Source organism: Diuraphis noxia, unplaced genomic scaffold (genome assembly GCF_037042655.1).
Source record: "Diuraphis noxia isolate RWA-SAM2 unplaced genomic scaffold, SU_Dnox_SAM2 contig0005, whole genome shotgun sequence".
NCBI classification, from domain to species: Eukaryota; Metazoa; Arthropoda; class Insecta; order Hemiptera; family Aphididae; genus Diuraphis; species Diuraphis noxia.
In genome coordinates, this window is record NW_028301715.1 from 9,844,465 (window position 1) to 9,868,591 (window position 24,127).

Sequence of the window (24,127 nt, forward strand, 5' to 3'; positions counted from 1 at the left end):
CATATTAATTCTAAAATTATATTTGTCATAGGCGGTCTAGGCGGAAAATCTATAAGTGACTGTTGTTCGTTCAATGCAACAAATTACCATAATATGACACTTAACCAATCGTTTATTTTAAGTACCTACTCATTATGTTCTGTAGCACACAGAAAAAATAAAAGCACCAGACATTTTTAGTGTTTAACGAAAACGCAAATGTTAGAGATTGCCTAACTTTATTTCTGAGTTTGCTATTTAAAAAAATAAAAAGTTCAATATATTGAACTCAATACAACATGGTCTTTTATGAACTGACTAATGAGTAATGATGCTACTTGCAGTAGGTATCTCTTAGTATTATTGTGGTTTATGTGATTAAAGCTACATTGTCTGAAACAGAGTCTCCGGAGTCTCGTGATCGTAACAATCTAAATTTCAATATTCTAATTCACATTTTTAGAAAATATTAGTTTGAAAATAAATTTTTGAGTTTACCCAAAAACAATTATAAAATACCATTTATTAAATATATAGCCATACTATGTCTTATCTACATAATATTATAAGTAAATTAAAAATTATAGCTGTACATAAATTCTGAATCAATTATTTGTATTATGTAAATTAGTAAATGCACATTTTACATGTAAATATGAAATACACTTAAAACTTATTACTTATAACATAGAGCACACCATTTTTAAGATAGATATTAATGCCAAGTTTAGACCACACCCTTTGTGTTGTAAAATGGGTACTCACAAAACCACAACGACTACAGTCTATAACATAGCAAATTTGAGTTTTCTTGAAAAATGTTTGTGCTTTTAGCTTTAATAAACACATAAATGTATAAGATAGTAGTTGATGATTTTGTAGATAGTAGGTATGTTATACTATAATACTTAATGATGATAAGACTATTAATTGTTAATTGTTTAAGAATGTTAATCAGAGACGAGAATAATAATTTATAGGAATATTGTTGTAATTTTCTGATTGTATTGAAAAATTTTTAGTTTGAAAATAGGCTGCTATAATAATGATACCTATCTATTACTTAAAAAATATATATATTTTTTAAATTTTTAAGATGGAAAATTTAATTTAAACATAAAAATAATTCAATTCAAAGTAAATAAAATCAAGTTACAAATTAATTTACATTTTCAAAAATCAATATAATGCTAAATCATCAACTAGGTATAAACTATAAAGTTCTCTTAGAATAAGCTGATTTTAAACTTGATGATTAATAATAATAGACTAAAGTGCTATTAAAAAATAGGTAACAACAGTGGCGAGTTTTGTTTACTCAAAAATGTTAAAATTTGACTAAAAGTATGTAATCTAATCAGGTATATACCTATATATATGTGTGTGTTTAATTATTTCTTCTAAATTTTTGATGATTTTTGCTAAGTCTAAGATATCTTTAATGAAATATCCTGTTTGTCAACAAACTAGCTACAACTACGGCCGTCCAGTTGTTCTCTATATTGTAGACATTTCTGGTCAACATCTAACGCATGAGTCTTATTTTTTAATTGCTCGTCTAGTACTTTTATTTGTTCAATAAGAATATTATGCAAAGCCCTGTAAAAATAAATAAATAATCAAAACATAACATTTGTAACATATGTATTAGCATTCAGCAATAAACAGATGTGTTATACTTTGTTTGATTTAGCTTATCGTTCAACATTTTGATGATATTATCGAGTTCAAGATGTTCTTTATGCAATCCAATAGTAGTTTTATCGAGGCACAGTTCAACACCAGCTCTATACAATCTTTCTTCACACCTTGTCTCAACTAACATTTTAGGATTCAACTTACTATACAAAGCATTTTCTAATTTTTCAATTTCTTTCAAAAGTTTATCCTTATCTGTTAACATCTATGAACAATCTTTAGCTATATAATAATCTAATTATATTTTATTAATAGCCTTACGTTCCATTTTTGCCATTCTAATTCATTTTTAATTCTTTCTGTATCATAAATACGCCTTCTTAGACCATAATTTACTTTATCATTTTGAGCTAGCAGATCGTTTTTAGTTTTAATTTGTGGCACAATCATGGTTTCACGTAATTTTTTTGAATTAATTATTTCATTTTCAATTGTTTGTTTTAATTTATTGCACTGTTGGAGCCATTTTTCATATGTATTGAATCTATATACAATTAAACAGTTTGAAATAATAAGTATATTGTTATTGTATCAAATTATTATTTCGTAAAATACCTATATATAATATATATATGTATAGGATAAATATTAGAGGTAACAGGCAACACTGCAACAGGTAATGAATATTAGGAACTGTAAAAGTCACAAATTGATTTTAACTAGTTTTCATTTTTTTTTTTTTATTATTAGAAAAGAAAATATACAATCTGTAAATATATGTACAATAAGTAATTTTGATGGTTTTTTTTTACAAGGCTTGATGACGTGAGTGAAGACGGTGCCCAGTGATACACTGATACTACTTCAGCTTGATTAGATTGGTGGTCATTTAGTTAAAAATGTTAAAATGATTTTTTTTTTTTACTAACTGATGGTAATTGTTTTTAAGTGTTAAGTAGGTCGCGTGGTCATTTACGTTTGAGGCGGCGGATAGGGTTATCTAGGAGTGAGAGAGAAGAGAGGTTTGAGATGAGAGGGTTAGGACGATTAATAGTATTTTTATGAAATTTTTGTAATGATTTGACGCTATTTCAGAGATAGTTGGAATTTTTAGATCCTTATGTAGAGTGCGATTGCTGACATACCAGGGAGAATTGGTTAAGAGTCGGAGATTGATGGATTGAAGGGCTTAGAATTTATTTAAGTTAGAGTTTTTAGAGGTTCCCCAAATTTGTATGCCATAAGTCATTGCAGGTCGAATGATTTGTTTGTATATAAGAAGTTTATTGTTAAGAGAGAGGTTAGATCGCAGGAGCTGTCTGAATTTATGGAGATTTAGATTGAGGGAAGATCTTTTGTTTTTTATGTGGGCTGCCCAAGTTAGCCTTTTGTCAAGATAAGTCCAAGGTATTTTACGGAGTTTTGTGTTTGGATTGTTTTGTTGTTTAGTATTATGGGTTGACTGTTTTTAAGACCGAGAGTAAATATGATGAATGTTGATTTGTTTTCATTGATTTTTATTCTCCATTTATGGAACCAGTGTTGTAGAGTTACTAGATGTTCTTGGAGGTGGTTTGTGGCAGCTTGAAGAGTTTTAATTTAAAAAAAAAAACTTAATTTAAATTAGATTAAAGATTTGTACCTAGATCTACACATTATTACATTAATCAATATTCATATTACTCTGATTAGTCTCATTAGCAGTTTGCATGTATAATAAGTGTATCTGTGTATCTAAAAATTAAAGATATAATATTGATAACATTTAAGGAAAATTGATTTTTAACTTGTTGATAGGTACCCAAAATCTTTTAGATTAATTGATTATTAACATTATTAACTCAGTTAATTTAACTGTTTGTTGCTTTTAAAACATCACATTGATAAATAATATTAATTAAAAATATAATAAATTAGTGTCAACAAGATAAAATATTCGTAGATATAATCCTCACATATTTGACAAAATTATTAGTTTTGAAAACTTACTCTTTTGGAACTCTTAGTGGATCTGGTTTGAGAGAGATATTCTTAGAATCTTTTGTCATTTCCAACAACTCACTATCTATGTTTATTGTATTATTCTTTTTTTCTAAGTCTTCGGCAACATCAATTTCCAACTCTTCTAACTTGTTAATCATTTCCCATGCATTTTGGCACACTTCGGCCAATAAGTTTTTCAGATTTTCCAAAGTATGTTGCTCCTAAATAAACCCTTGATATAATATTATATTACCCAACGCTTAATACTTATTATAATTTATAATTGAGCAATATAACTATACAATGCATACTTTTTTTAATTCAATAGATGCAATATCATGGCACAAATCTGCACCACGCCTTTCATCTCTTATACTTAAGCAATGATTTGTAACAGCAAAGTTCAAATTTAGAAATTCTATGCATTTTTCAGTTTTTTCCTTTTCAATTTTCAAGTCTTTAATTTCTTTTTGTAAGTTTTTATACCATAATTCAATTAGATTTTTCCAGCGTGTTATTTCAATGCGTCTTAAATCATAAAATTATTTATTCTTCTATTTTGCTATTTAAAAACAAAAAGTAAAAACCATAGGCAATTACCTGTCGAAGATCTTAGAATTTGTATGATGCGTACCCCAATAAGTAGAGACATCTGTATCATTCCTTAACCTCTGCGATTCATTTCTCAATGCAAATGCATGACGTCTATGTTCATCGCAAGATTCTTTTAATTCAGTTATTTTGTAATACCAATCAGACTCTGCTACTTTGGGCACAGGCTTGTCAAAGGTAACTATAGACATTGTAGTTTGTCTAAATATTTTTAAATAGAAAACTGTACCCAAAAGTATAATAAAACAAAACCAAATATCTATGAGTAGAAATAATTATCATTAATTGTGTTATACACTCAATACATTTATCTAGCTTCTATATCTATATAGATAAGTATTGACATTTTAAGTTAATTTTTGTAAGAAATCAAATTTAAAAGCAACTATTTATATTTCTAATAAAACTATTGATCAAATAACACTCTCATCAAGTATAGTTTGAGTTATTGAACACACAATGTGGTTTATACATTTTTTTTACCAATAATGGTTACTATACCAACAGTCAACAATTTATGAGACAAGAAACAAGTTAGTGCAATATTTCCCAAAAAATCAGAATATCTGACAGCTATAGGGATTGAATTTTCGATCAAATATAAATGTTAACAAATTTCAAAACAAAACTAAAGTGACAAGTGGGTAACGTTCTGCAGTATAGTAGGTGCCATACTGCCCATACTGTAATGAATGTGTTAAATTTGAAATCATTGTTAGGTATTAGACTATAAAATTATTGTATATGAAAACTGATTCTGAGCCAAGATCGATGGATTGACAGCCTATATTACAAAGTAGGTTTTATAATATTAATGGTATAAAAGAAATTTATTTTACTATTATTCGTTAGTAATACAGTAGGTTCAATGTAATTTTTCCAAAAAAATTGAATTTGAAAACGTCTGTGTATAAAATTTAAAAATTTATATTAACATATTAAAAAAGTTTTAATTTTCATATACTCACAGACCATTTTTTTTTATTAACAAAATTTTTAAAATCATTGTTTTTCTTTTAAATACCTAATTTTGTCAAAATGTTAAGTATAAATATCTATAAAAAAAATGCTGTTTATTTTAGATTTTTAGATTATAGTATAAGCCTTGATTTAAAATATTGTCAATTTTTAGCTGTAAATAAAATAAATTGTACATTTTTGAGATTTTGATGAATTTTGTGAAGATATGAAATTTTTTTTTATGAATTTCTAATAAAATAATTAACAAATTTAGGTAATCTTAATTCTAAATACAAAATTCATTAAAACTTTTGGTTTATTTACACTAAAATTTTTTTTTAGTTACATTAATAAAAACTTATGAGGAACCATGTATTCAATTTTCAATTGTTCTGCCAGACAAAATAATTATTTAATAACAATAAATTAAAATATTGAAAATGTATATCATTTATGTAAACTTTCTATCTTCATGTCTATTTAATAATGGCCACAGCTGCTGAGTATTCAACTACTTTGGAAAAAATCATAATAATTGTACTTAAAATAAAACTCAAGTTTAAGATACATCAATAAATTTAAAAGATTTATGCAAATGATTTATGCATAACTGATGATACCATACGTAAATAATATATTATTTAACTCAATAATTCGACATGTTGACCCTTAGCTTTCGTTTATATCAAAAAATAGTTATTCAATACAATGATTACATTATAAGTAAATTATGACAGTAATTTACCATTATTTAATTTATGTCATAATAATCTAGGAAAATCCTTTAAACTGAAAGTGATATACAGTGATTATAATTAAGCGATTGAAGATGTGATCTTGAGAAAATAATCTTCTAAAAAAATCCATGATACATAGTTAAGTATGATGTATAAGTTTAATCTCATAAACATTGCACACATAATAAATTATTATATAAATTACATTTTATTATATAATTAAAATATATTATAATATTAGTACAAAATTCTCTTAAAGTTAATGAATAACAATCTTAATAAAATATATTATGTAAAAAAGTATCCATACAATTTCATTAAAAACTTAAGAAATATGTTATTAACTTAAAATTGAACTTATAATATTCTATATTTAATATTATTTATAATAATCCAAATAAGAATTAAATTATGTGTTGGAAAGTATTAAATAAAAATTTATAAACTTTATATCAGTCTTAATTATATTTATCATAATGTTTGAGAATCAGTTTTAAACATATTACCTTAAACTAAATATTTAGTCTTTTTTTGAACACTCAGTTATACTTCAAAAATAAATGATATAAAAATACAATTCATATTGTAATGATAATAGATATTAGTTTTGAGTAGATTAAATATTATAAAATCGTATAATCATATTATATTATTTTATAAGTTTATTATTCTGTGGTTAGTGTACATTATGTCGAATATAATCACTAATCAGTATTATAAAACCAAACTCAAATTTAAAGAAATTTAGTCTTCAAATTTATAAAATATAAACTTAAGCCAATGAGATATAGTGTAGACTAGAATGATTCATTTTCTGTTTTTGACCAAAAGTTAAATTAACATTACATAAAAAGTAATCATGTTACTAAAAAGGTTTTAACACTTATACTTGGACTATTTATATTCATTTGAAATAAAATTAATTTTAAAATATACTTAGTATCATCTATAAGTTAAAAATAAATCTCTTGTGTTTCATAGTTAGTCATATTATTATATTAATATGTTGAATGCATAATCATTTAAAGTAACTCAATGGGTTCATCATGCTTACGATTAGTTAAAAGAATTTCTGGCACACCATCATCACGGCAAGTTTCTGGGCTATATTGGTTTTTCTTAGAAATGTCTTTAATGTATGGGTATAGGGAATGCAAAAAGAATAATAAGTGTAATACATTTTTCATAATGAACACTGAGGCATTTTGATTGAACACAATCCACATATACATTCGTATGCCCAAAAAAGGCATTTGAACTAACATTAGATGCATAACATTATAACATACAGGTTGAGGAAGTCCCATTGGCTTGGAATCAACGTCGGGTTGAGATACATTATACAGTACCCACAATGGTAACATAAAATTTAAAAAGGCTGTAATGTAGATCAAATACTCTATGTACCCAATTTTAGCGTCCGATGCTATGACTATCGATAATATTTCAACAGAATCGAAAATCTCAATGATACATGCATTTGTTGGCCATTTATCGCGATCTACTTGCCGTCCAAAACATTCAGCGCTTATCAGCAAATAAAATACAATGCCAGAAACACCAATGAGCAACTAAAACAAAAAACAATTAATGTAAAAATGTTATAAAGACATATCAACACGTATAATATATTATAATGGCATAAATCGGGTACTTTACCTTGAGCATTTGCGGTCCCATGAAATCATCGTTGGAAACCAACGAGTTGACGTTGTTAGAGAAAATCATCATGATCTTGCTGAACAACACGGTCACATACATTGCCCAGGTGATGCAGTTTAGGTATACAGGATACTTGGCTTTGCATTCAACTAGATCCCCTGTCTTCTTACTGCGTTCATATTTGTATTCTCTGTAACAGTTGAGGAAAGTATGGTAGAACAGCAATGTCAACACTATGTTGAGCACCAGGAACAGTATGTTTGGATATCTGGAGTACCACGTGTGCTGGAACACAATCATGATGTAATAGTCCAGACTGAAGAATTGCAATATCTGTAGGATAAACAATGCCCCGGCGTCCAAAATGAATATTGTTCGAGTTTTATTCATCGTCGAGTTGGCCAAAAAGCAATCACGATTGTACTGTAATGGCACCAATCAGACGGGCAGTTGTACAGGAATCAACAATCGTCGACACAGTCGTGATTTCCTAACAACGTCTAATGGTTCTGTGGTTGAATTGTCAATAAAAAACTAGCCAGTGATGGCCACTACTGTCCACTATAAAAAAAATAGGTGCCTAATGCAATAAAATCAATGAACGTATACATTAATAGCAATCCGAGTTTTGGCTAGCTACTAGCTAGCATTGGTTGTAATAATATTTTAAAACGGGAGAGCACAATGACATGATAAAACAGAATATTATATTGTATTATTATACAACGCACAAAACACAATAGACAATGGACATCAATGGGGAAAAAAAAAACATAATGCTGACTGCAACCGAATACTGAGTCAACGCGCCACAGTCAATAGTAGTATTACAGTGAAATAAGAAATACAAAAATATTTATCATTAATTATTAACTAATTGTTTTTGTTAAATATTGAGTTTTTAGTCTAATAAGTAATTTCATTGCAATTATTTATGATATTCATTATTTTCATCACAAATAGAATCATTTGTTATCAGTAGTCACTTTTCACATTGTTTATAGTACACACACAGAATAATAACCACTCCCTCCACATCCTAACAAAATTTTAATGCGAACTTAATTGCTTCTTCTCCTCATGTCCTTGAACATTATTTTTTTTACTATAAAATATTTAGATCAAACCATTTCAAATTGGATCTAGGTCAAGACTATTTTTGTTCTTATTGAAATAGAAATATTTCGTACTTATGTGATACAACAATTTCACAGCTATTTACTAACTTCAATAGACAATATAAGTCAATAACAATCAATAGTTTTAAAGTAATTTAAGGCAATTCCCGAATACCTGTAGGTCTTCAAACACTTTCAAATTCCAAGTTGAATGATTTAGGGAAACTGTATAATACTCAAGGGCATGCCTCGAAGTATTTTTTTGGGAAGAGCTTTTCAATAATTTTATCAACATTTATTTACTAGACCAATTTCTCTACCTTTGTAATATGGTGACACACTATTAAAATATTTCATATTTTGAATTTTCCCATTTTTCAAATATTTTTTCTCTGTTTTGGAATTGTCTATCTGTATTCTTTGTTATTACTTTTATTTTATTTAAAAATATTATCATTCGATATAAGTACGCTTTGCGTCTTATTTTGACTTATCCGTCAACACACAGTGATTAGATAATAATTTATATTTGAGGAGGGTGTTGTTCAATTGCCTCCTTCTGACGATACTTAGGAGTTTAGGACGTCACTATTATGAACTATGAAGTTTATTCATTAACTTATACAACTAGGTATATAAGCATTATAATAGTAACATTAACTTGTTCTTTGTATCAGACAATTTTCTTTCGCTGTAGACAATAGTGCACTCGTAAGTCATTATGTCATAGCCATAAAGTTGTATTAATCGATATATCATATATTATCATCATGTATTACATAGTTAATTTAAATGAATGATATACATGTCAACATGTTGTAATACAGTTATAAATTATAAATTCAATTTAATTATAATGTTATCAACACTAATGATGCTTCTTTTTTTCTGCAGAATTGTGAAAATAAATATATTTTAACATTTCATAAGTAATTATTAGGTACCTACTTTTAAAATTTATCATGACATGAAATATGTTTTTTAGGACCTCCTATGATCCATTAAAACCAATTTTCAACTGCATTGTTAAATCAATCCATCTTCATATCATATTAAATAAATTTTGCATCATTCACACTCATTATATAATCTTGAATAATATAACATATTTGACTATTCAAGTGTTTATTGCTATCTCACAAATTATAAAAGTAGGTAGATAATTCCATATAGAATAGGTATTTAAACACAATATAATGTATTCTGGTACTCCGGGAATAGCTAAGGATAGGTACTTGATATTCTCATAAATCTTTACATTTGAAAAAAATTATAAAACATCAAACTAGATAAAGAGCTTGATTTATTTAAGTGATCTTTAAAATAAATGTAATGTTTAGAAAATGTTCTGTAGTTAATTGATTTTTCTTAACAATTCTAACTATTGAATAAAAACAAAAAAAGTTACTTAACTAAAATAAGATAACAACAATTTAAAAATAATGAAATTTCCTATCTTCGATGTGGATACTTGATCAATGAAACTTTTAAAGCATTCTCTCTAACTAAAAAAATTATCACTTAGCTTAGAAAACAAAAATAATAAATATACATACAGTACAGTCACAGTGAAACCAAGGTATTATAAGGTACACTCAGTATCTAGAATCTAAAGGTACAGTTTCCCAGCAACATCTAGATGCAGTGGATAATAAGACACACTGGCTGCAGTTACTCGTCCATTACACGGACGCCAGTTATAGGAAAACGGTTCCTTAAGATATTTTGTGATTAGTAAATTATACATTTACCTAAATTATACCTAAATAATATTATACAAAATAAATTTAATATTTTTGACATCTCATACTATAAAAGTTAAATATCACTAACAATTAATACATTTTATAATTAATTTGACTTTTATTTGTTTTTAAAACTAAAATGATTACAATTAAAATATATATAATATAATTCAATATTATAAAAAAATATTTTATTTTAAAAAGATACCAAAATTCATAAATCAGCAATTTTAATATAAGAATGTTTTAATTAAACCATAAAATACAAAAATAAATCAATTTAAAGTTTAAACATGGTCAACAATCTATGATGGTTTTAGAAAAAGTACTATACATTAAAAAATACATGTATTGGGAAATTAAAAATAAGGTTATTCATCAACATGGGTTTTAATGTGAGCATAATACGATCTAAGGTAATCATACTGCCTATTACATATTTTACAAACTAAGTTTTTTAAATTTTTTTTATCATATGATTTCTTTTGTTCTGCTTTTTTATGAATATTGACATGTTTTATAAAATTTTTATACATTTTGAATTTAAGCCCACAAACCTTACATAAAAAAATTGTATTTAACTTAACCAAATGCTCAGAACGATGTAATTTCCATTCGGCAATAGAAGTAAATTTTTTTCTGCATTTTTTACAGTTCAATACAGGGTTATAGATATAATTTAAACCAAGATCATTTAAATGATTTTTAACTGAATCATTTATATTTGAAGTTTTTTCCACTGTTAATGTTTTTAAATTGTCTTCAAAACTATCCTGACTTGTAGATTCTTTTTTAAAATTATCTACATTAGTACGATTAATGGATTTACATCCACCGTTCATTTTTATGGTTAGAGCAGGGGAAACAGTATTACTATTATTTATCCATATTCCTATACATTTATCATTTTTATCAAAATCTATATTATTCATTTCAATCTCAGTTTCATTTTCATTCATTTTGAGTGTACGTTGAATATTTTCTTTGCCTTCATCTGGTATTGATCCCTTCATATCAGTCTTCTTCAGTTTACTTTGTTTAATTTCATCACGCTTTTCACTAATTTTTGTCAGCATTAATTTTAATTCATCATTATACGGATATTCTTTCTTTCCCTGAAACTGTTTACAGAGAAACTTAATATCATATTCTAGTTCTTCAATTTTAAGAAAAATTTCTTTTTCTTCAGCTGATAATTCACCTTTTTTTTCTTCGTTATACTGGATTTGGTGTTTGGAGGGATATTGATAATTATTAATATCTATATCTTTTGGCTTATACTCTGTGTTAAAAAGTTTCCAGAACTTTGTTGATAAATATTTCATTTTGGAAGACAACGATTGTAATTTGCCACCTTCATTAACATTGTTATTGAATGCATCATCAAGACTACAATTATTAAGCTTTTTTGGTTTTTCAGACTCATCAATTTCCAAGTTACTACTTGAGCTGTTGTCATTTTGACTTAAGGTATCAACTGTCACAGAATTTAACTTCTTTGGTCTGCCTCGTTTTTTTAAGTTAGTCTTAACATCATTAACAATAATGTTCTTTTTAGGTCTTCCTCTAGGTTTTTTCACAGAGGGCTCATCATTATTTTTATCGGAATTATTCAATGGTTTTTCTTTAACTTTATTTCGCTGGTGTATAATGTCAGAATAGACTTTATTACGAGTCTGTAAGGTGTTCAACATTTCAGGATTTAATAAATTCTTTTTTATATCATGACCGTGAAAGTCTTCTTCAGACTTTTTTTTATTTTTTTTCCGAACTTGTCTATAATTTCTGTTCTTGTACTTAAGATATATAAGATTTGGCCCATTATAAGTTCTAACACAAATACCTGTACCAACATGTGCTTTATAAGAAAATTTTGAAGCAAACTTCTGACAGCATTTTTGACAAACAACATGTTTGCCAATAAAATCAAAGTCTTTAAATGGAAGCAGCTTTAAAGGGCCTTTTTTAATACAAAAATTTTCATATCCAGTTTTTATACTATTATTTTTGCATACGAGATCTGCATTATGGCGTGGTAAAACTAATAAATTATTTCTGAAAATCTGAAAAAAAAAATATATATTATATAGGTATATAAACACATTAATAAAATAAATAGAATACTTAATGCCTATGTATATTAAACGTGTAAGCTTAAAGAGTTGTATGACTGATAAATTTTATCTTTTATCAGATAAAACAATTAATTATAGTTGTAAATGAGGATTAAAAAATGTATAATAGACATTAGACTTTAACATCAGCCAATTTTTTTAATAACTAATAAATTTTATATTTTGAAAATTCTAAAACTAGTCATAGTACGTGTCTAGAAAAATAAGGAAATAATAATAAATTATGCTAATATATACAGATAACAGTGGTCTGGACACAGGTGGCAAAGCCAGAACCAACCTTGACACATGATCATGGAAGAAAATTTAGAAGGAAAAGGCTAATTTTGAGACTCTGTTTGCGATTGGGAAGGTGTAGTTCAAAACTATGAACAATTGTATGTCAAGATGGATGATTTTAATGACAGATCCTAAGAAGAAGAGTGCAGCAAAAATGTTTAAGATAAACCTCGATAAATGGGTTCTCCATTTCACTAATTTTTACCAAAAATTCAATGTGCATAATATTATAAGAATTTTAGCTTCAAAATTAAATAAAAAAATGATTTCTATTTAAAAGGATACGAAAATTCATAATAAAATACAATAAATAATAAATATATACCTAAGCAAGAAAAAAAATGATTTAAAAATATTATTTGTATACCTAATATTAAATATCATATTATTGCTAATAAAAAGAAATGTATTATTATTTGTATTTTGTATTAATATTAATTAATATTATTTTACAGAATAAATTATAAATTTTATAAGTTTAAAAAATATTGACAAAGAATGAATAGATGAGAAGCATTGATAACAAATAAATGCTAAGAAATCATTATATTTCTATTAATCAAACTAATTAATGTTGGTTATTACAAGGACATTGTTTTTAATAGTAAAAATGTAAATAAATATGTAGTTTTTGCCAAAATATGCGTTAAAAACATGATATATATTACAAAAAGCATTTAATCAACATAAATTTTAAAAATTTTATACTTATCAAAATGAAAAGTACTGAATAAAAAAATGTACGAAAAACAAATAGTCACTAGAGTAGTAGAGTAATAGATTATACAATTTTTAGATTAGGCAATTTCAAAAACAACTTCCGTATTTCATCTTATTTATTATGATACTCTCTATTACAATTTATGAAATATTGAAAATATTTCTTATAAAATAATATAATTATTGTAAATAAGTTGATATAAAAGTAAGAAATGTGTGATTTTTGTTAAATATATACAAAAAAAAATTGTATTTAATTAAAGGTCATCACACACTGCAACGGTGGTATCAAAATTCTTTTGTCTTGGTGGTTAATTGTGTCTGGAATTACTTTATCACTACCACTGTAATGTGTGGGGAACATTAAGTAGTTATGAATGTAATAATAAATAAATTACATAAAAATCTAAATTCTAGCCGACAATAATGAATTATTACTAACTATTAATGAAAATGAATATACCCCGGAAAAGTTGCCTTCATAAAATAATAGCAGATTATAATTTGATATAATATAATAAAATGTACATTTTCATCATAATAGGTTAAATAAACAATTTTATTTTATAAAAATATTGGATGATAGATCAAATAATATATTTCAGTATTTTTAATTTCATTAAATAATTTAATAAGTACTAGTGTATTTAGACTGCAAATAAATTGTTTATGAGCTAAATAAGTACAATTTATGTGAATTTCATTAATTAAAATAAGATATTAATGAATAATACATGTAATAATAAACGTAAGTGGATCCACAAATGAGTTTACTTAATATAATTCATTAATCTTTAGTAAACTAACTTAAAAGGCTATGGATTATCTACTTCATAAAAAAATATAATAAATAAATTATAAATACCGTGGATGAATCATTCTCTGGAGTAATAGCCTCAAGATTTAATAATTTGAAAAATGGAATTTTTTTCAAATCTGTTTCAGTCATTTTAACACTAAAAAAAAAAAATAGTACTAAATTAATCGCAATAGCTCATAGGGTAAAGAATGATACTTAAAATTAATAGTTTTATAGGTAAATTAATAAACTGCTAATAAGTTGATCAAAATTATACATTTTTATTTTAGAAATCAATTAAATAAGCTTAAGTATATAATTTAAATACTCATTTAATCATAATAATACCAGAATATTTAAAAGAATTATACTCTATAGTTTTGAGAACAAATCAATATTTAAATGAATTAATTAAGTTGGTGTGTAATTAAATTATAATAAAACTTTAATTAATATTATTTATAATAGGTACTTAGGTATATTCAGGTAATGGTTATTATTGTATTGGTTGCATTTAAAACTTAAATGACTAAAGTAATATTAAACACTAATAGCTATCGCTGAAGGTTCTAAAAGAAAAAAAAAAATATTAAACACAATTTAGTAGAGCATAAAAAAAAAATTAATAGGCAATATCATTAGTTATTAATTATTACTAACTCATAAAATGTACATTAAAAAAATATTTTTAATAATTTCGTATGCAGTACTAAGACTAATAATTATTGCTTTTGAAACTAGTAATAAGTTTGTTACTTACAGTGTATTGAATATTAAATTAAAACTGTATTCGGGAACTAGTTTTGATGATTAAAATGACATTTTTTTTTTTTAATAAGTTATTATGTATTAAAATTGGCAAACACATTTAAAACACTAAATAAAAATGAAAGTAGGAAAAGGATAGAGCGAAACAGTTGCAATACTGTAAAGCGTAAAGAGTCACTTGGAGCTTACAACTAATACAGGTATACAACTGGCAATAAACAGTAAACAATCGAATTACGTAAAATATCGATGATGTATTATCATTATATTGTATCCAACATAATATTACTGTAATAAATTGTTCATTGAATTAGATAAATATGTTAAGTTTGGTCTACATCACTACATCAGACTTCAGTTAAGTTTATAAATGTGCATACGAAAAATGAAATTGAATAACATAAATATCACGATTAAATATTAATATTAATTAGTAAATTAGTTAAATTTGTACTACAGAAACTATAAAAAATAAAAATATTATTCACATAACAATCGATTTATTTTATAAAATGTAACAACATCGATTAAAAGAATATACAACCCTATATAGTTTAGTTCGTTCACAGTATTAAGCAGTGTTACCGTTGGAAGATTCAATAAATTTCTTAGAGATGACTTGAAGTTATCCATTTCTGTGGTATAATTTCCTTACATAAAAAATAATATACGTAGGTATATAAAATATTATCAGAACAAAATAGTTGTTGGCGTTGTTGCTCTTTGTTCGTTTGTTCATGGTTGGCCCCAAAAATGCGATCTATTATGTACTTATTTTTATCAATAAATGGCTACTAAAAGCGTATAGGTACCATCTTATTATCGAAATAATATGAGAAAATTGAATTCGTATGTTATGATAATTTTTTTTCTTCATATATTTATGTTGTTATTATTATTTAATTACATTGAAAATAATTAGGCCCTTTTAATACATTAACAAATCATTATAATACGTACTTGGCCTTTATTTCAATAATTTCGATTATAAGACTTTATCATAACATATTATTATTTATATATTGTTGTTTACCCATGTAATTATTAATTTCAAATAATTTTAGAATTAGCCTTATAGGCATTAGTTAGTACAGTTAGGTACTCGAGTAATTATCAATATTCATTACCTACACCAAATTTGAGTGATTTTGGATTCAAGTCGTTGTCTTAAACAAAATAAAAGTTTTACTTGAAATGAGTTCTTCAATATTTATATAGATAACAATATGATACATATGATATAAATTAAATGGAGATATTATAAATTTTCATGACCTAAAAACAAACATATTATAGGCATAGGTGAAAAATAAAGGGATTATAATTATATTTATATAGTTATTAGGTATCTTTAAATATAGTTGAATAATACAATTTTACGTATAGAAATGTAGATAGGTGTAGAAATTAGGTATACCTAAATTGGTTGTTTATTTATTAACTTTTTATTTAAATGGACTACTATAAGTACTAGGTATAAAAATTGTGAAATGTAGGTAGGTCGCAAATCTTCATAAATGATGACTGATTAATAGTTAATAACACCAATATTATTCTTAATATAGTAATTATATAGGAATTTTATTCAAGTACCTATGTACTTTTTAGTATATTATTACAAATTTAAACCTCTATAAAATGTCATTATAATATATTATCATAAGCTTTACAATTTTTACTCGAACTTAAATATTATAAACTCGTAACTATTGTGTAGGTATTTATACACAAACTATTATATATTTACATATTGTGCAGTGAATTTGTGAGTACACAAAGCAGTTTTTGTTTATTTTAAGAGACTTATTACAATAATTTATATACGAGCGTATATTATGATTATTAATAGGTACATTTCCATATTGTCAAAAAACAAAACCATACTCTAATATAGTGATATTATTTGTTACTGAATATCTTATATAACTATTAAAATTTTATAATATTTCGAGATGTAATATTAATAAAAATAGATACATAGTATCTTTTTTGCATGTTTAGTAATTTTTTCAACAGTACCTTCACAAATATCAATCATTAAGTCATTGACTATTGGTTGTCATGATGGTTAAAATACCACGAATAGTGACGTCACGTATTTTTGAATCTCTGGCTATAGAATGTAATATTATCTAAAGAATACATTATTTTTTAATAAAGATACTTAAAACAAAATCATATTTATTTGTGTAGTATTGTAAAAATATTACTAAAGGCCATGGAGGAATACATCGTTATCTTCCTCGTGATATATTATTCGATTTATTTTATTTTTTTCAAACTGTTATTTTTTCAATTTATTTTCATAGTCATAATATGGGTTGTCATGATTTATTGATATGAATCAGTGTCTTAGCCACTGTACTACATTTCGATGAAATTAATTTTGTACTTTTAATATTTTTTTAATTTTGTTTGATTAAAATAAATTATACATAATATGTGAAAATAATAAATTACCTCAAAACTCTTCAACTCGGTAGGATAATTTAAGATATAATTAAAAACAAAATATATTTAACATGAACACAATTAAAAAATGTATTTAACAAGGCCAGTGGCAACAAAAAAGTTGTATGGTATGCAGACGTACAGTATAAAACAATAAATGAAATGGCATGTAAAATTATGACAAGATCACGAGTCAGTGTGGCCAGCAGAATAGAAAGAAACATGTTTAATACAATTTTTTTTATCTACTTACGGTTAAAATTAACAATAAATTCATGTTTTTATTTTAATATTTTTCGTTTGTATAATTTTTAAACACATAAAAATGATATTAGTTATACGCTAGTATAAATCAGAATTATTGTTAAAACGCTCTTACTGTAATAAAAAAAAATTATACCAACCCATCTGTCTTTTTTTTAAGCCGTAGTAATTTAGTTACCTTAAATTTTAATAATTTGTATTGGTACCTGCAGAGTGCAGACTTATAATTATCGAATAATATTTGGAATTTGGAGTGTATTCTGTATAGTATTATTGCGTATAAAATAAATAACTATTATTGTTATACTATTACCTACCAGTAGGTGGGTACTTAAGATGAGTGTTACAATTTAAGTTATCGTCTCTTCCTTCTTCCAAAATTCTTACTGTTATTTCTGACTATAGATAACTTAAATTTATAAGTATACACATATCTTGTGAATAAAAAGTAAGTGGGTCACAACAAGGTATATGTATGGAAGGCGGTAGTAAGTAGACAGTAGTTGATATACCTTATAGCTTATTGATCAGTTGAGAAATACAATTATGTAACAAGTAATAATAATTAACAAAGGTTCCTAAATGAGATAATATTTAGAAATACTGGTAGATATCTGCTTTGGAATATTATCAACTGGTAAAATAATAACTACCTACTATATATACAGGGTGTCCCACGGAGATCTGATTTCTGACAAATTAAATAACTTATGTTCTAATCAATATTTTTTAAATTTTTCTTTAAATATAATTCACAATATAAGACACTTTTGCTACATTTTTTTTTATTTTTTAATATTGAAAATAAAAAACTTAAAAATTGAAAAAATTTTTTTTCGAAATATTCAATATAGCCAATTTGTAAATATGATTTTCAGAAAAATTTATGATATGGTAAAGGCACTTATTTAAATCAAATGGCCGATTTTTTTTAAATATCAATATTTTCGTTAAGTAAATTATGATCTAGTTTGTTAGAAACATTTTAATTTAAAAAATATTTTATATGCACATTTTATAGGTTCATGTTAAAATCTAATTAATTAAAATTAAAAATGTTTTTATAAAATATTTTTAAAAAACTTTATATTATTTGAAATTAAAATGTTTCTAACTAGATCCTAATTTACTTAACGAAAATATTGATATTTAAAAAAATTGTAAGAAATCAGCCATTTTACTTAAATAAGTGTTTTTACCATATACATTTTTCTGAAAATCAAATTTACAAATTGGCTATATTAAATATTTCGAAAAATTATTTCATCAATTTTTAAGTTTTTATTTTCAGTATTAAAAAATATTGATTATAACAAAAGTTATTTCATTTTTCAGATCTCCGTGGAACACTGTATATAATACATAAATATATTAATTAATTATTCAATCAAACGCACGTATACGTATATAATATATAATTATAGTACTAAAATATATATAAATATTTGACTAATATACATATACACTTAATTAAAATCAATGTAGATGTATTAATTAAAATTATATTATTAAATTATTATCATACACAGTCCACAAATTGTTTATTTATAATTTCAATTATTAATTTTAATTAATTAATTAAATAATTTAGTATAACTATCTCTATCTAATAATTATTAAGTTATATAATATACGGAGTGATCTATTTAATATTAGACACTCATTATTTCAGAAAACACTTGGTTTTTGAAAATATTTCTTTTACTCAATTTTTAGTCTGTAAAATGCAGAATTTCGGGAAAAAATTTTTTAAATTTTTTACAAAATAATCTGAAGCAGAATATTATTCGGAGTATTTCGATGTATAAAAATCAAATTTCGATCAAGTAGTTTATTAATTACTATGAATATTGATAATTTAAAAGAGCAGAAAAGTAGACCAACATTTTTCGGGGTAATTCGTATAAACGATACTATAGACACTTAATATTATAATATAATATTTACTATGTTTATTGTTTAATAAGCCTATTATTATGGCTTATATATAATAGTTAATATTTTAATTAGAATGTATTTTGAAATCTGAAATACAAAAACATGCATTTATAAATAAAAATGATGATTAAATAAGTTTAGACTTGTGGATCTTAAATTTTTGATAAACGCGGACCCTTGATGGGAAACTTGTAGAAATCGTGGGATTCCCTACCGATTTTCTTTGGAATACCTACCTATTTTTTTTTTACAATATATCCCTTTCGTTTTATAATAATGAACCCATAATCTAAACTCTGTTTACACGTGTTCGCTCACACGTCGATTCTACATCTGCTCTTCCCCATGGAACAAAGCCATCAAGACCGGTTCCTGCACTATGGCAGGGCGTCGCGTAGGGATGCGTATAAGAATCGATTTTCGTCGGGACTGCAGTGCTGCTTAACATGTGTTTTTCGAGCCTTTCGGCTATGGTTGAGTTACGATCCGACGCGTTTTGCGCTGGAGACCAGTGAATTCCGGCCCGCGATAACCTTCTTTTCAGCTGAAGGTGAGTGGCGACCTAAATAATAATTCACCAGACTCTCATGTTCCCCCTAGTATTTGGGCACAGTTTACTGTTAGCTACAATAGTTGCAACGATTTAGGCCCATTTAGTCGAGACTCAATTTGGCAAAACCCATTTCGCCGAAAAAAATAAAAAATAAATGTATATATATATATTATATTATTATTAATTATTACATTTTATATTACGATATTATATATTATATAATGTTACATATTATTATGTAGCATATTAAATATTATGTACCTATATAGGTAAGATATTTCCATCGCAAGTGACTTGTTGGAAAACGTTTCCGTTATCTTATCGCTGATGAAGTGACGATAATAATAAAATCTTCAATCTAAAAATTTTCACATACAATGGGTTACGCACTGTCACTGAATTTAGTCTGCACTCTGCAGTCACCTTTGCAGTATATTTTACAAATTTATATCATACACAATTTTAAAACCGAATATGTCTTGGTATAAAATTAATTCAAACCGAGGTAAAAAAAAACAATTAGTAGTGGACATATAGCCACATAGGTTAAAAAATGTAGCGGAAATAATGAATATTATAAACGTATTAACAACTGTGGAGGACCAGTAATACTAAAGTCAGAAACAACTGCAATAATTTCAAAAAATCACAATCATCCGACGTATGGAGTTGAATTGGTGCAACGTGGATTTTGAGAGATTCTAAAGGTGAAATTATAAATGGAATTTATTTTAATTTAATTTAAATCATATTTGTTAAAAAGAAAAAAACGAAAATATGTCAAAAAATATATATTTTTTATTATTATACCGTTAAATATAAAAAAAATTTCAATTTCTATAACTTAGAAATCATCTCTCATCCCTAATTATAATTCATAATATAATTTAACTATATAATTATAAAATATTATTTAGGAAAAAGTTGTTTCAATCCAACAATATCTGTACCTCAGAGTTTCCACAAAGTGAGGCGATCTCTTGTGTCTTCAGAAATAAAGGGTTGCACCAAAATCGGAAGTAGAAGATGCTGTTCCTCTCTATACTAGTGTTTGAAATCCTTAGCATATAGAAAGCGGATGAAATTACCAACAATACCTACAAAGTTGTCGGAACTTATTCTTGAAAACGTAAAGTTATTCCTATAACCAATTTATTGCTGTTGCAATCCTAAAACTGATGCCCATTTTCCTTTCTTTCCCAAATTCTTAGGAATTCTAATCATAATAATTATTAATTAATTAATTTTTGATATCTATAGCTATTTTTATAATTTTATTATTTGTCCAATTGATGAACAATTCCTAAAGTTCCTAAAGATTAGAATTTAATTCATTTATTTTATTTTCTAATTACTACGTATTTTTTTTTCTAATAAACTTTTTGATTTATTTTCAACTACATCACTATAAGCTAATTTTAATGCACTATATAAAAATTATTTATAAATGATTGTAAAAAAAAAAAAATTGATTCATAGTCGATAAAATACATATAATTTTAACTTGTCCAGTTTTATAAAATGTGTATAAATAAAATGTATAATACATCCTATATAATACCTGTAAATTGCATGTTGTTGAAATTAAATTCTTAGCAAATAATGCAGATAAATTATGTCTTAAAGTGACACAAATTTTTGCAATTGCAATTTTTTTTTACTTAATAATTTATCTTTTCTCCCTAAACTAACAACAGTGAGTTTGATAAAATTTAGATTTCCTTTGGTCCTTTTAGGTGTTAAAAATCACCATTTTTTTTTTTAATCACTGGACTGTGTTGTATTTATTATCTTAATTTTTTCTTAGGACTAGTCAGTTGTAAATCATCAATAAGGAATAAGGACTTTGGGAAAAAATATTATTTTAAGTTGTATTATTATAAAGTTATTTGTTTATGATTATGTTTACCTTTTACACTCTGGTGACTTAGAGGATACAATACATTCAGTTTCAGTATAAGATTTAGAATCTGATATAGGAGTTTCAACATTTGAATATCTGAAATATAAAGCATTATATAATTTTACTAAAAAGTACAATCATAAAATATTTAAATTTTTTAAGGTTGAAGGTTATACTGTAGATAATCTAGAAAATAAATTCATATTTACTAATAATATTAAGTTATTGTTTAATTATTATACTTACCTTTTACACATTGATGTCTCAGAGGACACAGTACATTCAGTATAAGATTTAGAATCAGATATAGGAGTTTCAACATTTGAATATCTGAAATATAAAGCATTATATAATTTAACTTAAGAAGTAAAATTATAAAATATTTTATATTTTTTAACGATTATAGTCATACTATGGCTCTGAAAATTCAACTGATTCAATATTATAGTTTTGTGGTATCGCTTTGAATAAAAAACAATTGTAAATTGATTTTTCATCAAGAACCTTGTAGTTATTTTTGTCAAAATGTAATGAACACACCCTATGCCATGTCTTTACTTCATTAAGAAATAATATTTTTTATCCATTTAGCCTTTTATTTTTGTTTTTAGGAAATTTTTAAACAAAAATTATACATTGCTAAATATTTAAATATACATATCCAGTTAATATGTTATGTTTAAATATGAACTAATACATACAGTATGCAGTGGCGTAATTAGGAATTTGTCTTAGGGGGGGGATAAACATTTTTTTCCACACAAAATACTTAGATTTTCAAGTACAATATTTCATCAAAAATTCTTAAACTAATATATATGTACACAAAATGTATTAATAAATGTGCTTTAAAATTCTACACAATTTAGTACCTATACAATATTATAATAATTTCTCCAAAATGTAAATTTTGAATATATTAGAATTAAAATTTACTTTTAAATTAAATAATAATTTATAGATTTCTTGATATTAATTATATTTAATATATTTCGTCGTGATGTCAGCATGATAAAACATATTATAATTCCACAAGCTTCAAATTAATATATTATAAATATACACATTATATAGGCTCTGGGGAGGATATATCACCCTCATCCCCCCTTAATTACGCCCCTGACAGTATGTAACATATAAATTGTTTAGTTTTTATATTACTTACTCATGGAAATTATGGAATGATAAATCCGGATCACTTTTAGTATTTCTATGGAAAACACAACACGTAAGTAACATTCAAAATTTAAATTTTTTAATATTTTGTTATTGATAAAATAAGAAATATATTATACAGTAATAAATACTAATATTTAGTTAATAAAGCGTAATTATAATATGAAATATTAAAATATGTATAATAATATCATTTTAAATGAATTCAAATAATTATTTCCGTATCATTGTATCATTATTATTCATACAAATACCACAGAATCATTCTGTACTAATGTCTAATACACAAATTATGTAAGTTCAGTTAGGTTTTATAATTTTTATTTAGGTAATCTTTAATCTGTGTTAATCCTAATTCCTAAATCCTAATACGTTGAAATGTTTAATCAGTAATTATTTTGGCGGTTTTGTTAGTGATAAATGATAATGCAATGAAAAATTTCCTTAAACTTCCCCTCTATGACCGCGGCCTCAATATTAATATATTATGTAATTTAACTTCATAAGTTTATTTATATCTATGAAAAAATCAGACTTCTCTGTTTCCCATACTGCACTAATGAATAAATAAATACATACATATATATCTTAATTCATGCTATTCCGGCATATTTTTCTATTTTGATAATATTGGAATTTGGAATTTGCAGATAATAAAGGAATGACACTTGCTATTTTTAAATATCTACATCCAAAACTACAAAAAT

At 25.2% G+C, this 24,127-nt stretch overlaps 3 protein-coding genes across 7 annotated transcripts; all 3 read right to left on the minus strand.

Annotated features, from left to right (window-relative positions):
• Positions 1-484: 484 nt before the first annotated feature.
• LOC107164996 (tektin-2-like) lies at positions 485-4,968 on the minus strand. The gene is made up of 6 exons (XM_089229923.1): positions 4,201-4,968; positions 3,912-4,128; positions 3,607-3,821; positions 1,939-2,161; positions 1,659-1,882; positions 485-1,578 (listed from the first exon to the last, which is right to left on the minus strand). The coding sequence occupies exons 1-6, from the start codon at positions 4,401-4,403 to the stop codon at positions 1,446-1,448; spliced, it is 1,215 nt and encodes a 404-aa protein (XP_089086049.1). The 5' UTR covers positions 4,404-4,968; the 3' UTR covers positions 485-1,445.
• A 1,959-nt stretch (positions 4,969-6,927) lies between these two features.
• LOC107171881 (uncharacterized) lies at positions 6,928-8,552 on the minus strand. The gene is made up of 2 exons (XM_015522137.2): positions 7,569-8,552; positions 6,928-7,480 (listed from the first exon to the last, which is right to left on the minus strand). Exons 1-2 carry the CDS (start codon positions 7,959-7,961, stop codon positions 6,932-6,934), a joined length of 942 nt encoding a protein of 313 aa, XP_015377623.1. The 5' UTR covers positions 7,962-8,552; the 3' UTR covers positions 6,928-6,931.
• Positions 8,553-9,975: 1,423 nt separating this feature from the next.
• Positions 9,976-23,451, minus strand: LOC107164995 (uncharacterized). Of its 5 annotated transcripts, XM_089229924.1 has the most exons (5): positions 23,410-23,451; positions 22,491-22,574; positions 22,251-22,340; positions 14,434-14,524; positions 9,976-12,497 (listed from the first exon to the last, which is right to left on the minus strand). In XM_089229924.1, the coding sequence occupies exons 2-5, from the start codon at positions 22,499-22,501 to the stop codon at positions 10,806-10,808; spliced, it is 1,884 nt and encodes a 627-aa protein (XP_089086050.1). In that variant the 5' UTR covers positions 22,502-22,574; positions 23,410-23,451; the 3' UTR covers positions 9,976-10,805. The 5 variants fall into 5 exon arrangements, with proteins under 5 accessions (XP_089086050.1, XP_089086054.1, XP_089086055.1 ...); XM_089229928.1 differs by lacking the exons at positions 22,251-22,340; positions 22,491-22,574; positions 23,410-23,451 and adding exons at positions 17,155-17,267; positions 17,596-17,721; XM_089229929.1 differs by lacking the exons at positions 22,251-22,340; positions 22,491-22,574; positions 23,410-23,451 and adding exons at positions 17,155-17,267; positions 17,346-17,478.
• Positions 23,452-24,127: the final 676 nt, after the last annotated feature.